We start from the raw sequence: 24,325 nt of genomic DNA, 5'->3' as shown, positions 1-24,325 counted from the left end.
AGGACAGTGAAAAAAATCAGGAATTTTCACACACAAGCTTACAAAACTACATTTCGTTTTACAGACACACTGAATAGTAAATTACACAAATGTACCATTCCTGATGAAGGGCTTTTGCCCGAAACGTCAATTTTGCTGCTCCTCAGATGCTGCCTGAACTGCTGTGCTCTTCCAGCACCACTAATCCAGAATCTGGTTTCCAGCATCTGCAGTCATTGTTTTTACCTACATAGTTACTGTGTCAACTGCCTTTCTTCATTTCCCAGCACAGTTTGGGCAGCACAGTGGCTCAGTGGTTAGCACTGCTGCCTCACAGTGCCAGCTTCGATTCCAGCCTCGGGTGACTGTCTATGTGGAGTTTGCACATTCTCCCCGTGTCTGCGTGGGTTTCCTCCCACATTCCAAAGATGTCCACGTCAGGTGAATTGGCCATGTTAAATTGTCCATAATGTTAGGTGCATTTGTCAAAGGAGGGTGGGTTACTCTTTGGAGGGTCGATGTGGACTTGTTGGGCAGAAGGGCCTGTTTCCACACTGTAGGGAATCTAATCTAATCTATCTTCCCACCCTCACCTGCAGCTTTCTGAAATCGTATCGTTTCTGGCCTCCTGTCCATCCCAAATCTTCACTGCTAGGGCAGTGATGACAGTGCCTTCATCTATTTGTCTCATCTCAATACTCTGGAATAATTTCCTTGAACACTGGTTGAGAGACAACCTTAAAGAAGTTTATAAGATAATGAGAGGTATAGATAGTTTAATGGTAGTTGTCATTTCCCCAGGATGAGGGATTTCAAGACTAGGGGATACAATTTTAAGGTGAGAGGAGAAAGAATTAAAAAAGGCATGAGGAGCAAATTTTAAAATCTTTTACACAAAGGGTGGTTTGCATATGGAATGAACTTCCTGAGGAAGTACTGGATGGTGGTATAATTACAATATTTAAAAGACATTTGGATAAGTACATGAATAAGAAAGGTTTGGAGGGATATGGGCAGGTGGGACTAGTTTAGTTTGTGATTATGTTTGGCATGGACTAGTTGGACCAAAGGATCTGTTTCCATGCTGTATGACTCTGACTCTCACAACACCAGGTTATAGTCCAACAGGTTTATTTGGAAGCACTAGCTTTCGGAGCACAGCTCCTGCATCAGGTGAGATTTTTAACTTTGTATACTCCAGTCCAACACTGGCTCCTCCACATCATGCCTATGACTCTCCACATTCCTAATTCTTTCCTCCTCTAAATCACACAAAATCTACTTCTTTGATCAAACGTTTGTCGTGTACCCAAAGTCATCGTGTGTCTTTTGCTGTCAAATTTTCTTTGGTGACAGTGAGAGAAACACCTTGAACTACTTTATTTTCTTAAAATTACCTTCAACGCACACCCACAAAACTCTGATTCTTCAATTCAGATCTTATATGTACTGCGACCTGCTGGCAATGATTCCTTCTATCATCTGCGCCAATGTTTTGTTTTAATTCACTCATGAGATGTGGGTGTTGCTAGCTAGGCCAGGAACTTTTTGCCTGTTCCTACTTGCCCTTGAGAAGCTGGGGGTGAGTCACCTTCTTGCATAGCTGCAGTCCGCCTGCTGTCAATTGACCCACAATGCCCTGAGGGAGGGGATTCCAGGATCGTGATACAGTGACAGTGAAGGCAAGCGAGTCAGCATTGTGAATGGCTTTGTGGAGTGGTGGAGCGGGGGCAGACTTGCAACTGGTGACATTTGCATGTATCTACTGCTGCCCTTGTCCTTCTAGGTGAAAATGGTTGTGGGTTCACAAGGAGCTGTTTAAGGATCTTCAGCAAATTTCTGCAGCGCATCTTGTAGACAGTACAGACTGCTGCTACTGAGCATCGGCTGTGAGTGACTGAATGTTGTGAAGATCATGCTAATCAAGCGGCAACTTTGACCACCTTCACCTCCTCCCCATGTATTTGGAGTGAGATTCTGTACTGAAATCAGAAGTCAATTCAAAGGACCATTAATCCCTGACTCTGTATTTTATTGACATAACATCTGTGCTAGTGCAACCCCAATTGGGGCATTATGGTTTGGTGAAGGTGCCGCAGATACATAAATTGGTGCTGTTGCTTTGCATTTGGGTCAATGGAGTCAGTCCTAGTCACCAAGTCACTGAGCAAGTCCAGTGGTGCTGGAGGCAGTGTCTCTATTATGAGGAATGACTGGTAAATAAGCTTTGCACTCTTACAACGGGGAAGGTAAACCAGAAACATTACACAATCATGGGAGTAGGATAGGTAAAACTAGTAGAAAGGTAACTTTACTTCAACTTGCACTTATTTAGTCATTTCAAAGTCATAAACCATCTCAAAATACTTCACAAAAGAAATGTTGCAAAGCAAAGGTCGCCTCTGAGTCACAAAGTGAAATGCTTGGATAGGGAACTAGTAACTTAATCTCAGAGACAAATTCTAAGGAGTGTCTTAAAGGGGGTAATGAGGTTTGGGGCAGAGATTAAGTCCTTGGCAGTTGAAACTATGGCCACCAACAATGTTAAATTTCACTGACAAGTGTGTCAGGCTTGGTACCTGCTTGGTACTTGCTTTAAACTGAACTCAACATTATCTTTGGTATTGGCAGGAGAGACATTCACTTTCTACGCTGCCCGACACAAGGGAGTTGAGACTTAACACAGAGAAGTATAAAGACATTCATTTTAGGAGGAATGATGATGAGCGGTAAAATAAAATAAATTATATAAATGTTAACATACAGTATGGAGTCAAAGACACATTTGTGGCACACATACATGGGACTGTTAAGGTAGCAGAACAAGTTGAGAAGTCTATTGAAAAAAAAAGTTTGTTCTTTTGCTGTTTAAATTCAAAAGACTGAGGCCAATGCACTGGCCATAATCTAAAGAAAACTATTTGTAACTTTGGCCATGGAAGTGTAAAAGGCTAATTACACCAACATTCTCAGAAAAGCTTGAGTGTACGCAACTAAGTTATAGTTCTTTTTATTCAAGGCATGTGGGTGTCACCACTTATAGAGTTCACTTTAGAATTAGAGTTAAATGTGAATTAAGTTAAAGTGAAATGAAACGAAATGAGTTCATGTTGAAATTAGATGAAATGAAAATTAAATGTTGCAACGAATATATGTTTTATGCTGACACCTGAAGAGTTAAATAAAAAGGGGGTTGGTTCGTTAAATTCCAAATCAACCCCCTGTCTTTTATCTAACACACAAGGGAAGAACACCTAGGAGGACATTAAAGTATTCCTTTTGGGTGTCACCTTTCAGGCCATCATTTATCGAAAAGCTCGGATTCAGAAAGTGGTGGCGAGCGTCTTGAACTGCAGCAGCCATTAGCATTTCGGAACCCCACAATGCTGATGGGAAGGGGATTATTGGTTTTTGACCTAGCACCACGAAGGAGCAGCAAATTGTTCTAACTAAGGATGGTATGTGAGAATTTCCAGGTGGTGGTGCTCCCATGAATCTGTTATCCTTGTACTTCTAGGTGGTAGAGGTCTCCGGTGTGGGAGGTGCTATCAAAGAGGCCCTGGTCTTTTATTGTAGTGCACTTGTAGATGGGGTACTCTGCTACCACAATGCATTGGAGGTGAAGACTGTGAATGTTGAAAAGTGGATGGGATGCCAAGCAAGCCAGTTGCTTTGTCCTGGATGGAGTTGAGCTACTTGAGTCTTGTTGGAGCTGCTGACAGTCATAAAGTCATAGAGATGTACAGCATGGAAACAGGCCCTTCGGTCCAACATGACCATGCTGAATAGATATCTTAAGTTAATCTTGTCCCATTTGCCAGCACTTGGCCCATATCCCTCCACAGCCTTCCTGTTCATATACCCATCCAGATGCCTTTTAAATATTGTAATTGTACTAGCCTCCACCACTTCTTCTGGCAGTTCATTCCATACATGCACCACCTTCTGTGAAAAAGTTGCCCCTTAGGTGCCTTTTACATTTTTTCCCTGTCACCCTAAATCTATGCGGTCTAATTCTGGACTCGCTCACTCCAGGGAAAAGAACTTGCCTATTTACTCTATCCATGCCCCTCATGATTTTATAAACCTCGATAAGGCCACCCCTCTGCCTCTGACACTCCAGGGAAACTGCCCCAGCCTATTCAGCCTTTCTCTATAGCTCAAATCTCCAACCCTGGTAACATTCAAGTTTCAAAACATACTTCCTATAGGAGGGAGACCAGAATTGCACACAACATTCCAACAGTGGCCTAACCAGTGTCCTGTACAGCTGCAACATGACCTCCCAACTCCTATAGTCAATGCTATGACCAAAAAAGCAAAGCATACCAAATGCCTTCTTCACTGTCCTATCTACCTGCGACTCCACTTTTCAAGGAACTATGAACCTGCACTCCAAAGGTCTCATTGTTCAGCAACACCCTCCAGGACCTTACCATGCCCTGATTTGCCTTTCCAAAATGCAGCACCTCACATTTACCTAAATTAAACTTCACCAGTCACTCCTCCATTGGCCCATCTGATTCCATGTACTCTGAGGTAACCTTCTTTGCTGTCCCCTCCATGTCCAAGTTTGGTGTGATCTGCAAGGTGCAGAGTATTCCACCACACTCTTGGCTTGAGCCTTGTAGATATTGGACAGACATTACCAGACAGGAGGGAAGTTATTTGTCACTCTGACCTACTTTTATAGGCATAGCATGTAAAGTGGTTTGTCCTATTTAGCTTCTGGTTTACAGTTAATACCCATCTACTTCCCCCTGAGAAAAGGAACTGGAAGTGACTTCACCACAGGAAATAACATCACCACAGGAAATGACATCACCAACCAAAGAAACCCAAACATATAAATAGAAAGCAGGAATTTTCAGCATTGCCTTGCCTGAGGCCCACTGAAGATGTTATCTAGTAGGGTAACAAAACATCTGGAAATGAACCTTCCAGCTCAGTGAGCAAACCTATATCCAAAACCTCAACCTGAGCTACAAATCTTCTCAAAACTAGCTAACAGTTACTACCAGGATGTTGATAGTGGAACATTCAGCAATGGTAATCCAATTGAACATCAAGGGACAATGGTTGTTTTCCCTTTTGCTGGAGACGCTCATTGCCTGGCACTTGTCACACTTATCACATCACCCCAGTCTGGACGTGGTCCAGGTCCTGCTGCATTATGGACATAGATTCCATCAGTATCTGAGGAGTCACAAATGATGCTCAACATTATGCAATCATTAGCAAACATCAGCACTTCAGACCTTTTGATGATGCAGCTGAAGAGTGAGTCAATGTGTCATTAGATCACATGGAGGTTGGGTCTGCAGAATTCTTGATGATGCCTTCATCAGCTATATATAATTGTATTCAATAATGGTTCCTCATGTCCACACAAATGCGTGTGGACCTTCCTAATCTTATCAAAGCTGTAACGAGCATAGCAGCTACCACAAGTTATTTTGATACCCTTAATTCCCTGTTTTGTTTCAATGTGAGAAAAAAAACATTGGTCACACAGTGACAATGATAAATGCAAAGTCAGGACTATTGATTTACATCGCAAGGAAATGAAAACCGTAGTTGTTGTTCACTTTTTTAAGAAGAATTTTCATGTGTTTTCACTATTATACCTGGTTGAGACCCATAAGCTGAGACAAATACCCATATCGTATGCATTTACCTCATCATCCTCGTTGAACAGAGATTTTAATAGCCCCCAATATTCTCGAAGCTCATCACTGGCCGAGAAGAATTTGCGGGTACTCTCGTTATACAAAATGGACTCTTCAGACACCAGCTTCTGCAAGAGAGAAAACAGCAGGTTTTAGTCATATAGTTAAAGAAAGCTTTCATTACAGGGTGCCTTTCATTCCTGGAATGCTTTGCATATTTTCTCATTAATCTGTTCAGGGATGTTACTACACACTTCTGGAACAGGTGGGACATGAGCCTAGGCTGAAATTGACATTACTACAAGAGCCCTTGTCTACTTTTGAATGTAAAGGAGTATTTGCAAGCAGATCACAACATAGTGATGGACTTGGTCCTGCAGGGAAATGTACATGTGAAAAGAGAAGCTCTGTTATGTTTTTTTAATGCAGTCACTAGCTGGGCCAGCATTTATAGCCCATCCCCTATTTGTCCTGTGGAAATTGGTGCTGAGTCACCTTCTCAAACCATAGCTGTCCTTGCAGTGTCATACTACCACAACAAATGATCATCATCCCCAACTACTTACAGATTTATCAGAGGAAGATGGCTTGACTGGTTTTTAGAAAAGGTAGTACAAGCCAGAGATTTTGGAGAATGCAATCCAATGGTTCTCTGGGAAATTCTTGTGTGGTTTACACCCAGTCCCTGGAGAGACTATGGAATGATACACATTGAAGGAATTTTAGAGAAACACTTCAAAAGGAGGAGATACAAGGCAGAAAGCTGAACTATCACTCGAGAGTCACAGTCCCAGACTATGGACATAATATGGTGAAAGGAAGCAGTACAAGTGAAAAACGTGTCTGCTTCCCACTGCCAGGAATACACAAGAGAAGTGGTGAAAAATTGAGGGTACATGGTGCAAGTGTGCTAGTCTAGTATTCTAATGCTACTGGGGCTATAGATTATTGTGAAGGTTACAACTGAAGGACATTATTACCTTGGAGATTCTACATTTTAATTTAACTATTCAAAACCTTTCAGCAGAACCTCCTTTCTAGTCCTTTCAAAAATCATCTGTATCAATGTGGATGAAGACAATTAGATTCCTCCCCCTCCCTCTCCAATTTCCTCCACAGCCCCAAGGAGATGTCCTGACACCTGGCAGACAACACAGTCTTAGGAACTCATGCTCAACTGTAGAGAACAGTATCAATCCACCTAATTATACTATCCTGTACCATTTCTATATTCCCACCTTCCTCCTACTTGAATGTCTCCTTGCATCAAAGTGTCCTAGCCAGTTTGCTCATCCTCCCTGCAGTTCCTTTTCTCATCCACAAAGCTTGCAAGAACCTCATAACTGCTGGACAATTTTAGGGACTGGAACTCCTCAAGAGTTGTACCTCAGGTTCCTTAGACAGCTGATACCTGTCTCATGTGCAATCACACCCTCATCTCTTTGATCATTATCTAAGTTTGAATCAACTAATTTAAGGGTGCTCCTGCCTCCTGGATCCAAGTGTCCAGGTAACTTGCCCTTTCCTGAGGTGGCACAGTCTATAACTCAGCCTAGATCTCCCCAACTTGCATCTGAAGATCTTTGAGATACAAACACTCGCGCCAGTTGTGTTCACTTTTGATCACCTTTGTATCCAGCACTATCTGACCTGCCATCTTTATCATACTTTATTTAATTTATTAACTAATGAGTATAGTATCTCTGCTCTTCACACCTGAATAATCCCCATTCTGCTCTACCAAAAGAAACTTTGAAAGTAAACCTGCTCAAACTTTGCAACTCTTGAATCTAAAATCCAGATTTCATTTTGAAGCCAACTACAAACTAAATTAGGCTAAATTAGTTTTGAACAAATTAAAGATTTAGACACTTTCCAACCTAACAAATCAAAGTATTCCAGGGTGTTAAAGCCAGGCATCACACCATTAAATGTCATGGTGCAACGATTAGGATCTCACTCATTGAAGATGGTCATTGCATGGCACCTGTGTGGAGTAACTGTTATTTGCCATGTATCAGCTCAAGCCTTACCGTTGTCCAATTTGGACAAGGGCTACTTCAGTAAGTGAGGAGTCATAAATTGTGCTCAACACTTTGCAAACATCAGCAACATTTTCCTCTCCCTAATTACCATCGACTCCAGTTTACTCAAGCTCCTTTAGGGCTCCACACTCTGTCAGATGCAGCCCTGCTGTCAATGTGCAGTCATTCTCGCCTTACCCATGCAATTCAGCTCTTTCATCAATGTTTGGACAAAATCTGTAATGAGATCAGGATCTAAAGAGCCTTGGCAGAGCCCAAAGTGAACGTTAGTGAGTGGGATGTTGCTGAGGAGGCACTGTTTGACAGTACCATTGATGACCCCATCCATCACTTTAACTGATGGTCAAGAATAGACTAGTGGAATGGCAATTGGCCAGGTTAGATTGTTTTTTTTTGTGGACAGGGCTTACTTGGGTAGTTTTCCTTATTGCTGAACAGATGTCAGTGTTGTAACTATACTGGAACAGCTTGGTTAGGAGAGCAGCACGTGACCATTGGAAGCTCAGTTATTGTGTATATTTAAAGGAGAGACTGTCAGATTTCTAAATACCAGTGAAGTAAAAGAGCATGGAGATAGCATGAGAAAACATATTGAAGTAGATGGTCAGCCATGGTCATGCTGAATGGCAGGGCAGGCTCAACGGGCTGAATGGCCTATTCCTGCTCCTTTGTTGCCCCAAAGAAAACATTGGAATAACAAGACTATGCTAATCGAGAAGCTGTTCAAATCAGATCTTCTTCAATTTTCATCAGACCAAATTCAATCATTATTAAGTTATTTGGTTCTCTAACCTTTAAAAATCCATTTAGTTGACATTCAATAGTTTCCTTGAATTTATCGTCGATGGTGTCAGGTTTCACACTATTGATTGATGGTAGCTTTGTTTCAACCAAAGTGTCGAATGTCTGGAAAAGAAGAACAATGGTTTTAGTGAAATAACGGATCAGAAAATCATCTTTCAGTTTCTACAAACTGCGCTCAACTGCAGGACAAACTGAAAAAGTCAGAAGTCAAATCTCTGACAATGGCAAGAATAGTCAATGACTTCAATTTTGGAATTCCAAATTTGTCAACAATATAAAGGGACCTAAACTCACAATGCCAGAGGAGATGTTAATGTGGCAGTAACGTCACTGGACTAGTAATCCAGACACATGGGTTAATGGTCCAGGGACACAGGTTCAATTCCCACCAAAGTAGCTCATGGAATTTAAATTCAATTAATAATTCTGGAGTATAAAGGTAGTCTCAACAATGATGACGATGAAACCGTTGTTTGTCAAAAGAAATCTTGTTTACTAATGTCTTTCAGGGAAGGTCTGCTCTCTGCCAGGCTGGCAAACATTGAACTCCAGACCAATGTGGCTGACACTTCACTGTTCTCGAAAAAGGCCTGGCAAGCTGCTCTATTCCAGGGCAATTAAAGATAGGCAACAAATGCCAGCCTTCCTGGCAACACACACATCCCATGAAAGCATCCTTTCTTAAAATTTCCAATTATAACATTTGCCTGAACTTTTGTCTTCACTACATCCTGTAGTAATCTGGTGACAAGGAGTGACATCCATTTGAAAGACCCGTTCATACGTTGTCCTGTATGTATGGGGTATCAATTCAAATAAATTATTACTATATGCCAAAGAGAAAGATCTATCCTGATTAATTTATTGTCAGGATGTAAGCATGTTACTCAGGTACTAACATTTCAGGTTAGTTTGAGCCAAGGTGACCCACAGGACCTGATCCTCCCAGGAACTCTGCTCCACTGTAAGATCACAAACCAGCTCCAGAGTCAGACTGTAGTCACATAACAGCTTTACGGGACACTACTGAAGCTACAAGTTGCTGAAGTACCAGAGACTGCCCTCTCAGTTGACAGATGGATGACTGGCATTGAATTTAACTGGAGAGTCACTGTGCTTTAGACAAGGTGGAGAAACTGAGATCTTCATCGTGACCACGGCCAATATGAGAATTGAACACAAGCTGTTGGTGTCACTCTGTATATCAAAACAACTGTCCAGCCAACTGAGCTAATCAAGCCCTAGTTAAAAGCCTTTTTGCAAAAGGCCCTTTCATCCAGACTCTCACCTTGTGTGTGTTAATCATGCCAATACACTACCTCTCCCCGAGCTGCTAACTTGTGCAATATCCTTTTATGTGGCAAATTATCAAATGCATTCTGAAAATCCAAATACACAACATGGTCAAGAAGACCACCAGATTACATTGCCTTGGAGCTCTGCAAGAAACCAGTGCCTTCAGGAGGGAGTGAGAGAAAGGGGGAGCCCAGTGTGGAAGGCAAAACAAATCAAACCAGTACTCAGAGGATTAAACAATGAGGCTGAAAGTCACTTTAATATCCAGTTCCAAAACAGCAAGTCAAATTTCTCAACTGATCACATGGAATTGCGAAAATTTATCAATCAATAATCCAACATTAATAGATATTTTCACATGATTGTTTTTTACAGAAATTCTTTTAGAAAATTAGATGATCACTTCTGGATTTTTGAAGAAAGAAGTTGATTACCTTACTGAGCTCTTTCTGAAGTTCCTCAAATTCATGGTATTCTCTCTCAATAGACCAGCATTCCTCTGCAACTTCCACGTTTTCTATATCTATTACACAAGTTGGATTCTCTATTTCATCCCAAAGTACCTGCAAAACATGTAACATTAGCATGTTTTCCCTCGTGGGACAGGATAGACCTTGACCAATCAGATCAGATCAGCCATGAGTTGAATAATGAAACAAGTGAAAAGAGCCAAGTGGCCTATTTCTGCTTCTGATTTGTAGGTTCCTATGTCCCTTGCTCCTGCTAAAAAATGAAATCAGCCAGGGCTGTCACTGTTCAACCACAACATTAGTCAAGAGCAAATTTAGCTCAGGTGTGGTATCTCTGCACAATCAATTAACCTAAAGACACTCACAATCTAGGTCCACTGAAGAATAATCACATGAGCAATATACAAAGTAGTGTTGAGGGCAGCTAACTTGTTTTCCAGCATGTGTCAGTCAGCACCTCCCGACAAATCTTTTAATAATATGGAGCCACACAGTCAAATTATATAGTATGAGTTAGGAAGATATCCATTACAAAAATTTGCAATCATATAGCATCTTTAAAGGTAATAAAAACCTCAAAGCGCTTCATTTTAAAATCATCATCCTGGACTCAAAGCATTAATTTTGTTTCTCTCTCTCGACAGATACTGCTAGACCTGCAGAGTTTCTCCAGCACTTTCTACATGATTCGGATTTCCAGCATTCCAATGGGTGGCACAGTGGTTAGCACTGCTGCCTCACAGCGCCAGAGACCCAGGTTCAATTCCCACCTCAGGCGACTGACTGTGTGGCGTTTGCACATTCTTCCCGTGTCTACGAAGGTTTCCTCCGGGTACACCGGTTTCCTCCCACAGTCCAAAAAAAAATGTGCAGGTTAGGTGAATTGGCCATGCTAAATTGCCCGTTGTGTTAGGTGAAGGGGTAAATATAGGGGAATGGATCTGGGTGGGTTGCGCTTCGGCGGGTCGATGTAGACTTGTTGGGCCGAAGGGCCTGTTTCCACACTGTAAGTAATCTAATCTAATCTGTAGTAGTCTGCTTTTACCTCAGGGCACTTCACAGGGGTGTAATCAAATACAATATAAAAATACAATCTAAGACTTGAAGACTTTTTAGGGCAGATTATCAAACACTTAGTTTGAAAGGAATTCCTTAAGACCAGCCTCTAAGAATGAAGAGAATTAGAGAGACAGATCTTTAGCGATGGAAATCTAGAACTTAGACCCTCAGCAGATGAATGCACAACCACCAATGGTGGAGCAACTAAAATCAGAGATGTTCAAGAAGTCAGAATGAAAGGGAACTGATATTTCAGAGACTGTCAGGCTGGAGGAGATAAACAAAAGCTGGGAGGAGCAACATCATGGAGGGATTTGAAAAGATGGATGAAATTTCAACATTAAGAAATGCTTATTCAGGAGCCAATGTAGGTCAGTAAACATGGCAGTGACAGGAAATGAGACTTGGTGCAAATCAGGGCACAGAGAGCAGTTTTAAATAACCTCAGATTTTTGGAGGGAAATAGATCAGTGCTCAACCAGACATTGGAATCATCGTATTTGGAGATAGTGAAAGTACAGATGAGGGATTCAGCAGCAGAAAAACCAGGCAGGGCAGAGTCAGGCAATGTTATGGAAGTGGAAATAGGTGGTCATAGCTCTGATGGAGATTCATAATCAGAAGTCCATTGCAGAGTCAGGTAGGAGTGCAAAGTTGCAACCAGTCTGGTTCAGCCTCAGGGACAGCTGCCAGGAAGGATGAAATAACTCCACAGAGGCAGGTATCCATTCGCCAATTCACCTTTTACATGTGAACAGTGCTTGACTCTAATACAACCTCTTTAGAGTCAGCTGTCAGAATGTCAGTATCTCTGACACTCCTTTTTTTTTAATCTGTCAACCAGATTAACAGTCCCAATCAGGAAACTCGTTTTCTATGAGGCCCAACTGGTTACAGTCAATGCCAAGTGAAAGATTAAAATCATGACCGGAATCAAAAACATGGTTCTACAAGGCTTTCATTGAACAGGATATTCTAAAGAAAAGTGAATTCAGACAATCCAGCTACTTCTTAGTCAATTTGTAAAAAGAGCAGAAGTTCACAATCTCATGGAGAGGAGTCTGAAAGCTGTCAAAGGTGAGAAATATTAAAATTTGCACGAATGAAATTGGGGGTGGTTGTTGCACTGAAGCCTGGATTATCAAGAGCAGAACCTTTCTAGTAAAAAGTGAGGTCTGCAGATGCTGGAGATCAGAGCTGAAAATGTGTTGCTGGTTCAAGCGCAGCAGGTCAGGCAGCATCCAAGGAACAGGAAATTCGATGTTTCGGGCTAAAGCCCTTCATCAGGATGCTGATGAAGGGCTTTAGCCCGAAACGTCGAATTTCCTGTTCCTTGGATGCTGCCTGACCTGCTGCACTTGAACCAGCAACACATTTTCAGCTCAGAACCTTTCTATCCAACTACAGGTCATTCTGCTATAATGGACGTTTTGCTAATGCAAACTTGCTTTAACAGAATTGATGAAATGGGGACACCATTTCGAAAGCACAAAGTTTTAAAGTGTGTATTGGTTATAATGCAATTCTGGCCCCATTAGTTTAAATGGTGCTGGTTTCATGTGACTTTCTTACAGCGCAGGATTGCATGAGAACAGAACTATCGTGTTATAGTGGAGGCCGGGACGCTAAATGTCTTCAAGGCAGAGATTGATAAATTCTTGATGTCACAAGGAATTAAGGGCTACGGGGGGAATGCTGGTAAGTGGAGTTGAAATGCCCATCAGCCATGATTGAATGGCGGAGTGGACTCGATGGGCCGAATGTTCTTACTTCCACTCTTATGTCTTATGGTCTCATGGTCTTATAGTGGAACTGACTGTACATAATATTGTGTTGCATACAAAAGACCTAATATGGGTGACTGCTCCATTCCGTAGCACTAAGCCATTTCCTTTGAGGATAGAAAAGTTTAGAAAATGAAAGTGATTGTTTCTGTTTAAATTGTAATATCCAAAAATACATTAAAACAAAACCAAACAACCACAACATATACCACAAGAATGATGTGTGCTTTAGGAAATTAATTTACAACATACCATTGAAATAGTGATCTTGCAGTTTCTTAGTGATGATTCTTCATTTTCAGTGGTAATAAGAAGGTTTTCTTTCAGCCATTCAAGCATCTAAATTTTAAATATACAGCACCATAAAACATTTATGCAAGATATTGGCATAAACATAAACTCTTTTGATTTTACTGATGGCAGATCCTCAGATTAGATTAGATTAGATTTGGTTTGGGCAAGATAAATTTTTTAAAAATCACTTATCAATGGCAAGAAAATCTCATCACATAATGGCCAAGATGAAATTAGCCAGTGCAATGGGGAGTCTGGATGGCCTAACTAAGAGCCAACGGACTGAACACATCACCAAAACAGTGAGGGCCTAAGATTCACCATCATGTATAAATTCATAACCCCCACCACAGGAAGGCAGTGGACTGCAATCAAGATTTTCTGGGATCCTTTCTAAGTCTGTTAGCTATTCTCAACAAGTTGATGCAAGATTGGTAGGTAGACCCCAGAAAGGTACAGGAATTCACCTTAACTAGGGACTGGCAGCATGCTAAAACCGAGAATGCAAATACTTTATTTCCAACGTTCACCATTATGGGATTCCAGTCCCCATTACTTATTACACATTTCATCTAGCAGTCAAACAGAACTTGATTCAATGTCAAACAGGTGTGATGGTGTGTTACAGTTCACTCTGGGAGTCTGATTTGCTGTGGCAACATCTACCTTTATATTGTTTTGTGGTTCGGAGCCAGAGTTAGCAATTTAAGAAGCGCTAGCATTCTTTCAATCACATGGCTGACTGGGAATATCTCCCACTCTCAACACTGGCATGTGTTGGAAGGATTTTGGTTTGAAGCTTTGGTTAGGCCACTCTGGACTGGAATGGGGTTGGCAGAGGGGGTTCACCAAGATGCTGCCTGGGATGGAGCAGTTTATTTGAGAGTGGTTAGAAACTCTTGGGTTATTTTCTTCAGAGCAGCTTGCGAGGGAACTTCTTTGAGGTGTATAAGATTATGAGGGACATGGACAGGGTGGCTAGGATGAAGCTGTTCCCCTTAGATAAAGGGTTAATGAGGGGGCACATTATTAAGGTGATGTGTATTGTTTTGTATGATTTTAGGATCATAATGAATCCAGTAACAATGGGTGGGTTTTTTGAACCTTAAAAGTTGTGTAGGAACAAACCAATACCAAGTTTGGTAGAACATCAGAGTGCTGGGTGGCATGAAATAATACAAGCCTTTGTGAACAATTCCCAGAACTGATCCAGGAGTGTTCTACAATTTGAAGAATCCTTATTCAAAATAAACTATGCTCCTGGCTAAAACAGGTTAAGAAATCTTCCTTTCCAAAGTAACACAGGAGACAATTGAGGCCATTCTAATATAGTTGTTCCCCTCTCAGAAAAGTTTTGTAGGAGAGAGAAAAAAAAACTTAGAAATACTTTAAAAATCTAAAGGAGAATAAAATATTTTCATTATTTACCACCATTGAAAAGTTAGACATTGACTACGTCAGCTATAGATTACTTCTAAAGGAATTTCCCACAGACCTCATCAGGAAATTTGATGTCTTTTTCTTCTGCAGAATCGTCAACACTGTCTTCCACATCTGTAGAAAATGATCTAAAGCTCTGGTCAACAGCTTCAAGTTCAGAACAAGACTCTCCATCAACTTCATCTGTGTGGCCAAATGATGAACTGGTTTCAGCACCCTTCTTTTTGGATCTCTTAAATATTTTTGAAAACTTTGAATTGAATGCTTGAATGGAATAAACATTCGAATCAAAATTAAACAATAAAACCAGTGAACAATTCCAGAATGTAAAAAAAAAGAGCATCAGAACTTCCATCCTAGGAGCATTATATATACAATGAAGGTAAATTGACTTATGACAGCAAAAAAGAAACAAGATTTCCATTGTCTCGAAGAGCATGGAGAAGATGAAAAAATTAAGCGGCTGCAATAAAGATTGAGTGCTTTGAAAAATTAAAATCTATGGGAAGTTGATTAAACATACAGCAGAAGCATCATGAAGCATGTTTACAGTGGAAAAGTAACAGAGAAGTTCATTGATGTTGAGAGAACATTGATCATCTGACTTTTCATGAATTCAAGATATTCCAACATTCAAAAGGGCAAGAGAGTGTAAATTAGATAGTCACATAGATTTTGTATAAAATCATCTGATGGTTACTTGCTCATGTTGGATGTCAGTTTGATCAGTTGGCTGGACAGCTAGTTTGTGATTAAGAGTGACAGCAATGGTGTGGGTTCTGCTTCCATATGGACTGAGGTTGCCATAGAGTCACAGAGATGTTCAGCATGGTAACAGACCCTTTGGTCCAACTCGTCCGTGCTGACCAGATATTCTAAATTAATCTAATCCTGGTTTTCCAGCATATGGCCCATATCCCTCTAAACCCTTCCTATTCATATACTCATCTAAATGCCTTTTAAATGCTGTAATCGAACCAGCCTCCAACACTTCCTCTGGCAGCTCATTCCATACACGCACCACCATCTGTGTGAAAACTTTGCTCCTTTAGTCCCTTTAAAATCTTTCCCCTCTCACCTTAAACCTATGCCCTCTGATCTTGGAATTCATTACCCTGGGGAAAAGAGCTGGACTATTTATCCTATCCATGTCACTCATGGTCTTACAAACCCCTAGAAGGTCACCATTTAGTTTCTGAGGCTCCAGGGAAAATAGTCCCAGTCTATTCAGCCTCTCCCTATATCACAAACACTCCAAGCCTGATATCATCCTTGTAGATCTTTCCTGAACCCTATTTTTTTAGATATTTTTATTAAAAGCAAATTTTTCTTCCAAAAAAATTACAAACAAAATACAACACTAACAAACCACCAAGAGAGGGAAAAAACCTTACTCAATATGGGTATTTAACAACAAAAGAGAGAAAAAAAACACCAACACAAACAAAACACAACTATACCCATGTGCAAAATAGGCAAATCAGTAAAGGTTATTAATAAATAAATAAAACAACTCAGCACAACAAAACATCAGCTCCCAACCTCTGAGAGCACTAAGTATTACACACAAATTTACTTGGAGTTCTTCCTTCAAGGACTTCAAGTACACCAGATCAAAGCATCATGGCTATACAAAAGCCCTAGTTAAAATGGTTCTGAACCCTTTCAAGTTTAACAACATTCTTCCTATAGTAGGGACAGCAGAATTGAACCACAAAACTCCCATCCTCTCAACCTCACTCCTTGGCTGAGGTGTGGTGAAGCTCAGATTAAACTCTTCACCAGTCACCTATCTCTATTGAGAGAGCAACCAAGTCCTGGAGCACCAATGGAAACTTTTACATGTTTGTGTGTTCATGAAGCAGCAACTTGTCAAAGATTTGGAGATACCTAAAGTGATGACAACATGACACAAGATGCACAACCCGACAAAGATGTAAAAAAATTTACAAAGGACTGTTAGGAAAATTACTCACCCTTTTTGTATGATTTCTTTTTCTTGTTTTCCTTAGGAATATTACAATTTCTGCAGGAATGGAACAATAATATTTCAGCTTCACACATAAGATACATTAAATTATTATTGTGCCTGTGTATCTCTTAAGTCAGATACATAAAATTCTGTGGCATTATTCTGAAGAAGAGCAATTGAGTTCTCTTTGGACCCTTGCTCAATATTCGATGGTCATGACTAAAATCAAACTGTTGAACTTTCTACATTACAACCGTGACCACACTCCAAAATTACTTAATTTGTTTTGTGGTAGCTTGTAATTTCCTGATGTTTTGAGATGCTATATAAATGCAAGTGCTTTCTTTTAATCATCTCTCTCCACCATTGGATAGATGAGTTTATTTAATGAGCGTGTGGGTTTAGCCCATAAAAGCTCGATCTCCAGTCTGGCATGGATTGTCTAATCCCATTAACTATAACTGGCCTTGGTGGTTCTGAATTAAGGAAGAAACACTAGCTGTCATGGCTACCCCCTCCTGATTTTTATCCAGAAACTCTGCCAAGTACATATGTGTGAATATCAGGTAAGGATGGTTTGGACCCAGCTACAAAGCCTTCCTCAGTCCTAGACTCTTAATAGTAAGGTCCTGGTGAGTGTTGTTGAGCAAAGAGACTTGGAGTGCAAGTTCATAGTTGCTTGAAAGTGGAGTCGCAGGTAGGTAGGATAGTGAAGGCAGTGTTTGGTATGCTTTCCTTTATTGGTCAGAGCATTGAGTACAGGAGTTTGGAGGTCATGTTGCGGCTGTACAGAACATTGGTTCTTCTGGAATATTTTGTGCAATTCTGGTCTCCCTCATATCAGAAGGTTGTTGTGAAACTTGAAACGGTTCAGAAAAGATTTACAAGGATGTTGCCAGACTTGAAGGATTCTACCTATTGGGAGAAGCTGAATTCCCTAAAGGTTGGAGACTGAGGAGTGACCTTATAGAGGTTTATAAAATCATGGATAAGATAAATAGACAAGGTCTTTTCCCTGGGGTGGGGGAGTCCAGAACTGGAGGGCATGGGTTTAGGGTGAGAGGGGAAAGATATAAAAGGGACCTCAGGGGCAACTTTTCATGCAGGGGGTGGTGTGTGTATGGAATGAGCTGCCAGAGGAAATGGTGGAGGCTGATACAATTACAACATTTAAAAGGCATCTGGATGGGTATATGAATAGGAAGGGTTTAGAGGAACATGGGCTAAATGCTGGAAAATGGGACTAAATTAGGTTAAGATATCTGATCAGCATGGATGAGTTGGACCGAAGGGTCTGTCTCCATGTTGTACATCTCTATGACTTCCACGAGGTCCAATTTTAAGCCCCAGGCAGGAATATGACCTTGCAAGTGGGATCAGAGTTCAATCAGGAATGGGATCAAAGTGCAATGATGTCTCACTCAAAGAAATAATTTTTTATTCTAGCAGGAGGAAGATAGAAAGTACATCGTGCATTATAAAAACTCTACTCACTTGATTTCATTACTTGCTCCCATTTTCTGGGGAGGGTTTTCAATGTCTTTAACTTCTTTAGTTTCACCTGAATCTTTATCCAGAAATTTGATCAATGTCTGATTGATAAAATCCGGATCACAGACCATATTTATCACTTCCTCCAAAACTGCGCAGTTGGGAAATATGTTGGAGTTAAAAAAAAATCAATTTGACAATGAATGTTTATTTTCTCATGGTTTAGATTGTATTATAGCAATATTCATATATTTTACATATAATAATGCCTTATACACTGTGATTCACTGTAGTTATCACGCCTAGCAGTCCTTTCTAGGCTGAGCCATGCTGGTGTGCAGTTCTGTTGGCACTGCCCTCCTTCTTATCTTGACGATTGCCTTGTATGTGGGAGGCTAAGCAATTTAGCACGCTCTCAGCATGTTACTGCTGCAAGGCTGTCTTTCTCAGTATGAGTCACCTTCCAGTTGACTTCAGCTTATCCAGCCACACATTTCTCAATATCTAAGCTCAGCACTAGTTCGGGAGATTGGCTGTTGAAATCAGCAAAAATCACATATATTCCATTCTAAGAAAATTTCCTTGAAAATTCCAACTTGCACCTTCCTCCAACACCTTAAACCATTATATTAAAAAAATTCTGACAAAATCACAGAGCTAAAAGATGCACAACAATTTCAATGATCAACCAATGCAGTTACTAGTATTTAGCTTGTCCCATTCTACAGAATATTGGGTGAATGACCTGTGTGCAACAGCTTCAGGTGGATCGGAAAGCAAGGCTCAATGTGTTAGGATGGAGGGGGATTGCGGGTGGTATAAATTGGCCAGTGACACACAGACCAGTCCCTTGCACCAACGATATCAGGAAGGAATGGTTGCATGTTTTGTCACAGATACAAGCCTCTTGCTGCCACATACTCTCAGTGCCATGACTAGGATGAGGTGAATTATTTCCTCTTGGAGCATTGTTAGCCTGTGGAATTGTCTTCCTAAGAAAATAGTGTGAGGGTGAGTCATTGAAGGCTGAGTTATAGTTTTACTCAGTTAGGGAATCAGGGGATACGGTGGTCAGGCAAGTGACACCATAATTAGATCTGACCTGACCTTACTAAATAGAGGAGCAAGTTCAAGGGTCTGAGCGGCCAACTCCTGCTTCAACTTCCTGTGGTCTTCTAACAGATTGCAGGGAATTGCATTGGACTGAATAAGTGCTAGCATTTCCACCTTTTGATAAATGAATCTCTTAAAGCCAACACCAAACTTACAGTACACCTACTAGATTCATGAAGGCTGATTCCAGACAAGTTCTAGCCTGGAATCTTCAAGCAGCCAATCTAGTTGGTTTGTGTTTACTTTGAGCAAGAGATGCATGTCAAGACTTAACTAAGCATAGTAAAAGCTCATTGAAAAGAAACACAGCACAGTTTATTGCATTAAAATAAAAGAACTGCAGGTGCTGGAAATCTGAAACAAAAATTGCTGGTCTGGCAACATCTGTGAAGAGAAAGCAAAGTTAACATTTTGAGTCCAGTGACCCTTCCTGAGAACTCTAAGTAGAGGCGTAGAGTCATATAGCACGGAAACAGACTCTTCAGCTCGACCAGTCCATGTCAACCATAATACCAAACTAAACTAATCCCACCTGCCTGTTCCTAGCCCATACCCCTCCAAACATTTCTTAATTGATATATTTATCGATTGTATTTTAAACATTGTCATTGTACCTGTATCCACCACTTCCTCTGGGAGGGCATCCCACACATGAACTGCTCTGTGTGTAAAATGTTGCCCCAAGTCTTTTTTAAATCTTTCTCCTCTCATCTTAAAAATTTGCTCCTTAATCTTGAAATTCCCAACCCTAAGGAAAAGACACCTGCCACTCACCTTTTCTATACTCCTTATAATTTTATAAACCTCTGTAAAGGTCACCCCTCAACCTCCTATGCTTCAGTGAAAAAAAGTCCCAGCCTATTGAGCCTCTCCTTATAGCTTAATCCCTCCATTCCTGGCAAAATCCTGGTAAAGCTTTGCTGAAGCCTCTCTAGCCATACTTTGTGTAACAGGACGAGCAGAACTTGACACAGAAGGAGCCTCACCAATGTCCTCTACAACCTCAACATGATGACCCAACGGCTACACTCAAAGGCCTAAGCAATGAAGGCAAGTGTGTTAAATGCCTTTTTAACCACCCTGTCTACATTGACTCAAACTCCAAATGTACATGAACCCCTAGGTTTCTCTTGTACAGCACTACCCAAGGCCCTGTATTTAATTGTATAAGTCCTACCCTTGTTCGTTTTACCAAAATGCAATACCTTACATTTACTCAAATTAAACTTCAGCTGCCACTCTTCAGCCCATTGACCCAATTGATCAAGCTAGAAAAAGGTGGTATTTGTGCTTTATAAAAGTAGGACTAAATGGGTTGGCTGTGTGGAAGCCACCTATGTCTGGTCCCCTTATCAGCTTTTCTTTCTGCTGAGCAGATTATCCATCCCCGAGTTTCCCAAAATGTCATTCACTTTCTCTGGGTTCCATCTTCCCTATCCTCTCACTCCTTTCTCCCAACCCCAATCCCCTGTCTTCAACAAAAACACTATCTTTCCCTTCCTGCCATCACCTCTGAAGAAAGGTCACTGGACTCAATAGGTTAACTCTGCTTTCTTTCCATAGATGCTGAGTTTCTCCAGCAAATTCAGTTTTTGTTAGAGTTTATTGAATTGTGCATAAAGCAAAATAAAAAATAATACTTTAAAAATCCCGAGGGGCAGCGAAAATAAAAAGCGCATAAAATTCTTAGGGTGTCTGGCAATTTTAACCAAAGTCTCCAGCTAGGTCAAAGGACAATCATAAAATGCATTTGTTTAATACCTTCAACATAGATCCAAGGGACCAATGTAAGTCATCAAGCGCAGGGATGATGGGTAAAGAGGAGTTAGGATATGCGAAACAAATCTTTGGTGAGCCAACATTTACAAGGGCAGAAGACAACACAGTAATGTATATTTAACACAGCCAGTGCTGGTACCTGCCTTTCAGAGCAACAACTTCCTTCAGTAGTTGCTGATAAGTGTTTAATTTCCACAATGAATCCGGAACTAGATTCCACATCAGGGTTTCTGCAGCCTTCCTCAGGAAAAAGACCTCCTCTTGTCGGGTTTGGAACATCTTCTCCCTGTAACCGGACATATCGGTGAATTTTCTTGTAAAGAAGGATGGCTTTACTTTGTAGCATGTCAAAATAGATCTTGAAGTTCACCGGAAAATGTAACATTGAAAAGTGATTTTATAGAATCATGGAGGGATACAGACAGAGTTAATGGTGGTTGACTTTTCCCTAGGATGGGGGATTCAAGACTAAGGGGCACAATTTTAATGTGAGAAGAGAGACAGTTTAAAAAGACATGAGGGGTGACCTTGTTTTTGCACACATGGTGGTTTGCATGTGGAATGAACTTCCTGGAAAAGTGGTGGATATGGGTACAATTACAACGTTCAAAAGACACTTGGAAAGGTTTGGAGGGATATGGGCCAGGAGCAGGCAGGTGGCACTAGTTTAGTTTGGATTACGTTCAGCACGGACTGGTTGGGACTGTGTTGTGTGACTCCATGTTATGTTTCAATGGCTAAATATAGTAAAATCATGTGGCATTCTTTTGATGTGACCCAACAACTTCTGTCTCTGGAAGTGATAATTCAGCTGTTCTCACCCACAGGATTACAGAGACCGGCAACTGTGATCAGTGTCCCAGGCGTAATTTTAGAAACAAAATCAGCCAAGACTTGTGCTCAAGGTTTCTTTCCGGCAAACACTAATTGAAATTAAGGACAGTAGGTGGAGGGTCTTGACCACTGGACAAGCTACCACATTGCAATCATCTGTGGAACAGTACTCTGTTATGATTGATACTTTCCACCTTACAAGTAGCACTGAGGGAGAATGATGAACCAAAACCTCACTTGATCCCATGTTCATGGTTAGGAAGAAGATTGGTATCATGGTAATTTCACTGGATTATTAATCCAGAGGCCGATAGCAATGCTCCAGGGATGTGGGTTCAAATCTCACCCCACATCTGGTGGAATTTAAGATTCAATAATATTAAAATATCAACAAATAAAGGTAACCATAAAGCTATCCCTGATTACTGTAAAAACTCATCCGATTCACTAAGGAAAGAAATCAGTCATCCTAACCTGATGTGTGACTCCAGAACTACACCCAACGTTGCTGACCCTTACCTGCCCTCTGAAATAGCTCATCAGGCAATTAGGAATGAGCAACAACATCCAATCCCATAAAAGATTATTTTTAAAAATCCTTAGATGGGATTTCTAATCAGCCTGAATCAATATTTTTTGCAAATAACAAGAATTTCTTATATTCTCATATTTCTAATTTTAACAATACATAAAGTGGATTCAACACAACCTGTGATGGCAATGGAGCCTGGACACAGATTTGATTTATACCAACAGACACAAATCCAGGAATGAGCAAGAATTAGAATCATAGAATCCCTACAGTACGGAATGAAGCCATTTGACCCACCAAGTCTGCACCGATCCTCTGAAGAACGTCCAACCGTCACCCCACCCTATCCCTGTAACCCGCATTTACCATGGTTAATCCACCTAGTCTGTACATTCCTGGAGACTATGGGGCAATTTAGCATGGCCTAACCTGCACATTTTGGACCGAGTGAGGAAACCAAAGGATACAGCAGAACCCATGCAGACACAGGGAGAATGTGCAAACTTCACACAGACAGTTGCCTCTCACTCAATTAAAAATCACACAACACCAGGTTATAGCCCAACAGGTTTAATTGGAAGTACTAGCTTTCGGAGGGCTGCTCCTTCATCAGGTGACTACCACCTGACGAAAGAGTTGCGCTCTGAAAGCTAGTGTGCTTCCAATTAAACCTGTTGGACTATAACCTGGTGTTGTGTGATTTTTAACTTTGTACACCTCAGTCCAATATTGGCATCTCCAAATCATGCCTCTCACTTAAACTCTGTTGACACTCATTCCTTGATTCCTAAAGGAAAGTGAACTCATTCTATGTTTAAGAGACTACTCCATCCTCCACTTGCTACAGACATTGAAAAATCCTGTACAAAAACAAGTTGCTGGAGAAACTCAGCAGGTATTGGCAGTACCTGCCAAGGGAGAAACAGAGTTCATGTTTTGGGTCCAGTGACTCTTTTGCAGAAAACATCTTTCTTCTGGATTTCATTTTGTAGTTGGGAACAGAGAGTAGTTTTTCTGTTTTAGGTAGCGATTTGTTGTGATCCAGAATGCACAACCCGGAGAGGGAGCAGAAGCAGATTTGTAATTATACTCTGGCTTTAAGTGGTGTATTTAATCATTTATTTTCCTGAAGAAAGACAGAGGTATCAAGTGGTCTGCTCAACACCAATAAAATAGACAGCTTATGAGGCCTTGGGTCTTTTTTGAAAAAGGTGGAACTATACAAGAACCTGAATGGGTGGGGTCAAGCTCCCAGAAGGCCAGAATCTTTAGTTTTAGCTTTCAGCAGTTGCTGGGGTCCCATTGAATAATCTTCACTTAATTTCCTCCACTACCCACTCAGGCAGTGTATCTGAATTTGAAATGAAAAAAGTTGTAAGAGTACAACAAAACAGCATTTGAGTGTGATCTAAATGATCAAGCAAAGAGCAGGTACAGGTATGTTATGCCAAATAGCTTTCTCCTGCACAGTGTTATCTGAAGTTGGAAACACAGGGAGAATACACTTTATCTGACAGCGCCAAAGGATTTACTAACACCCATTGGCACACCTGGATCAGGCAAGCAGAGGTTCCATGTAATATCTCACTCACATACTAGAGTCTCAGACAGTCTTTCACTTCTTTAGTCCTGCATTACAGAATCTGTTCTGGAATATGGCTTACATTCATAACCACAGGCAAGTGTCCCACCACATTAGCTAACCAGTTGCAAATGGCACAGTGGCTCAGCGGTTAGCACTGCTGCTTCACAGCGCCAGCAGCA

At 40.9% G+C, this 24,325-nt stretch overlaps 1 protein-coding gene across 2 annotated transcripts in view; it reads right to left on the bottom strand.

Annotated features, from left to right (window-relative positions):
- The window catches only part of si:rp71-46j2.7 (sorting nexin-25), a 67,635-nt gene that overhangs the window by 19,081 nt on the left and 24,229 nt on the right, over nt 1-24,325 (bottom strand). The window contains exons 4-11 of one of the 2 annotated variants that reach the window (XM_060832429.1): nt 21,339-21,481; nt 18,307-18,454; nt 16,817-16,866; nt 14,896-15,104; nt 13,359-13,445; nt 10,228-10,356; nt 8,486-8,599; nt 5,657-5,776 (exon numbers count right to left, since the gene is read on the bottom strand). In XM_060832429.1, the coding sequence (XP_060688412.1) occupies nt 5,657-5,776; nt 8,486-8,599; nt 10,228-10,356; nt 13,359-13,445; nt 14,896-15,104; nt 16,817-16,866; nt 18,307-18,454; nt 21,339-21,481 (1,000 nt within the window). The remainder of the gene's footprint in view (nt 1-5,656; nt 5,777-8,485; nt 8,600-10,227; nt 10,357-13,358; nt 13,446-14,895; nt 15,105-16,816; nt 16,867-18,306; nt 18,455-21,338; nt 21,482-24,325) is intronic. The other variant, XM_060832431.1, reaches the window with a different exon arrangement.

Source organism: Hemiscyllium ocellatum, chromosome 11 (assembly GCF_020745735.1).
Source record: "Hemiscyllium ocellatum isolate sHemOce1 chromosome 11, sHemOce1.pat.X.cur, whole genome shotgun sequence".
Classification (NCBI taxonomy): Eukaryota; Metazoa; Chordata; class Chondrichthyes; order Orectolobiformes; family Hemiscylliidae; genus Hemiscyllium; species Hemiscyllium ocellatum.
This window is presented reverse-complemented; position numbering and strand designations above follow the sequence as displayed.